Below are 2,818 nucleotides of genomic sequence, written 5' to 3'. Positions count from 1 at the left end.
CCTTTTAACTGATCGAACAAGTCTTCAATTCTGGGTAGAGGATACTTGTTCTTGATTGTCACCTTGTTCAATTCACGGTAGTCTATACATAGCCTCATACTACCATCTTTCTTTTTGACAAACAAGACAGGAGCACCCCATGGAGAGACACTCGGCCTAATAAAGCCCTTATCAATCAACTCTTGCAAGTGAGTTTTCAATTCTTGTAATTCAGGAGGCGCCATTCTATATGGAGCTTTTGATATTGGGGTAATACCAGGAACTAATCGATACTGAACTCGACATCTCGTTCTAGAGGAATACCAGGCAATTCCTCAGGAAACACATCTGGATACTCCCGAACAATTGGTATACTCTCAAGCTTTTCTTCCAAAGATAGGTCCTTCACTACACAAAGGAAGACCTCATCACCCTTCTGTCGCATCTTTCTCATTTTTAGAGCAGAAACAACCTTCACGCCTTTCTTCATCATGACACCTGAGTAGGAGATTCGGTTTCCTTTAGGGCCACGAAGCGTCACCTTCTGATCGCGACAATGGATGGTTGCATGATATTTCGATAACCAATCCACCCCGAGAATCACATCAAACTCGATCATTGGAAACTCTTTCAGATCAGCAAAAAGCTTAGTCCCCAAGATATCGATAGGCACATCTTTAAACTCATCATGGCACAGAAGATTCTCTCCAGAAGGGAGAGATATCAAAGACTTTACAGGTGATCTACTAGTCAAATTAGCTTTAACAACAAAGTCACTAGCAATGAAAGACACAGTAGCTCTAGTATCAAACAACACATAAGCAGGTACATAATTAACAAAGAATGTACCAAAGATCACATCCGGTTGCACGTCTGCTTTAGCTTGTGTCATCACATAGATGAGGTTTTTGACAAGAGCGGTAGGATCAACAGATTTAACAGCAGGAGGATAAGCAGCATTCGGGTTCTTAGGACACTTGAAGGACTTATGACCCACCTCCTTACAATAGTAACATACAATTGTAGATCCGTCACAATTCTTTCCTGGGTGATAGTCTTTTCCACATGTACGACACTTAGAGTGAGAACCCGACCTGAAACTCGAACTGGAACCAGATCCCTGCTGATAGTTGCCTCGGTTACCAGAGTTAATCTTTGGCTTCTTAGCCGAGGATTGAGAGAACGTAACAAGCGGTTTCTTCACACTCACGCTCCTTGCAGCTTCCTCTTCCTGGATAGAGGCATGGATGCTAAGTGCAATCTCGTAGGCACCCTGAAAAGAACTTGCACCAGAACTAAGGACATGGGTCCTAACCTTAGGATCCATCTTCTTAATGTATCGCTTTACCCTCTCAGATTCTAAAGGCACAATAGAGGTGGCAAAACGGGACAACTCAGTGAATTTGTCTGTGTATTCCTAGATCGACATAGACCCCTGAGACAAAGACAAAAATTCTTCTTGTTTTTGCCAACGAAGCTCATCAGGATAAAACCTTTCCTTTAGCTTGGTAGCAAATTGTGCCCATCCAAAACTAGGCACAGCCATACACTCTTCACGAACTGTACTCCACCAGTTGTCGGCTTCCATTTTCAGATAATAGGAACCGATTGGCACCCTCTCTTGCGGAGGACAGTTAGTCGCAGTGAACAACTTCTCCATCTCTCTGAACCAACTTTCTAGAACCATTGGATCAGCAGTTCCTTCATAGGTAGGTGGTCTATGACGGTCAAAACGATCAAAGACCGATTGCCCTTGATTAGGAGGAGGTGCAACAGTTCGATTTGCCAATGCTAAAATGGCATCCTCAATCGCCTTTCGCCTGCGTCGTGCAGCCATCTTCTTAAGACTCATTCGTGGAGGCATTCTACAAAAAGAGCAGGCAGGTTAGCTCATAAAGCACATCAAGACTCAACACATAAGAAGAAGAAAAAAATATACCCTTGGTTTCTTCCTACCCAAATAACTCACTCATAAACTTCTTGAAAAGCCTAATATGTTAAACTTTGAGATAACAAGAACTACATATTTCGTAGAAAACTGTAGCAACTCAATGAGAGTTTTAAGAACGTTTTGCTCTGATACCAACTGTAACACCCCTTTTAAAACATAAGGCATGACGTTCGCGGAAAAAACGTCAAGACGGGAATGTCACTCTCAAGGTTACCAAAAAAATAAATAAAAATAAAGACAATAATTAAAATATCTGAGACAAATAAAATAAAGTGAAAGAAATCCCAAATGAACAATAAACACTTCCAATGAGAGAAAACAACCTCAAATATGATAATCCCAAAAGAGAAGGTCCAAAGAAACTAAAGCAAGTCTATAAAACTGCTAAGAAATAAAGTAAACACTCCGCTCTCAGCCCAGACTCAACAGGAACTACTCTTCACCTGCAAATAACATTAAGGTTCCACAATCAGTGGGGAGTAACTAGCAGTTCTCCTAGTACTTGTAGAAATACAAAGCTAAGTACAGAAAAGCTTAGACACTAGCACAAAACTTAACAACATGAGGGAACATCAACTCAGATAATATTTACCAGTTAAACTCGAGGGAAAAATAAATAAATAAATAAATAAAACATGGAATCATGATTATAATACAGATCAAGCATGTATATATAACAACGTAAGAAAAAATAATATTACCACAAGATTTCAGAATTGAATATAATAACTCAAAACAAATAGTAACTCATATAGACGATAATTAACACTTGGAAAGGTCCCTTCCCAAAACAATAGTATCTTTAAATAAATAAATTTTAACCCGTTTGAAAATAAGATTTATAGTGAGGCAATCATATAAAATATGAACGCCGGTGAAATCCGCAGC

General features: G+C 39.6%; 1 protein-coding gene across 1 annotated transcript; it reads right to left on the bottom strand.

Annotated features, from left to right (window-relative positions):
• Window positions 1–262: 262 nt before the first annotated feature.
• On the bottom strand, window positions 263–1,306 carry LOC145640221 (uncharacterized). Its single transcript, XM_081691523.1, has one exon. The coding sequence runs from the start codon at window positions 1,304–1,306 to the stop codon at window positions 263–265; it is 1,044 nt and encodes a 347-aa protein (XP_081547649.1).
• Window positions 1,307–2,818: the final 1,512 nt, after the last annotated feature.

Source organism: Chenopodium album, chromosome 7 (genome assembly GCF_948465745.1).
Source record: "Chenopodium album chromosome 7, dcCheAlbu1.1, whole genome shotgun sequence".
NCBI classification, from domain to species: domain Eukaryota; kingdom Viridiplantae; phylum Streptophyta; class Magnoliopsida; order Caryophyllales; family Amaranthaceae; genus Chenopodium; species Chenopodium album.
Note: the sequence above shows the minus strand (reverse complement) of the source record. Positions and strands in the feature narration are given on the sequence as shown.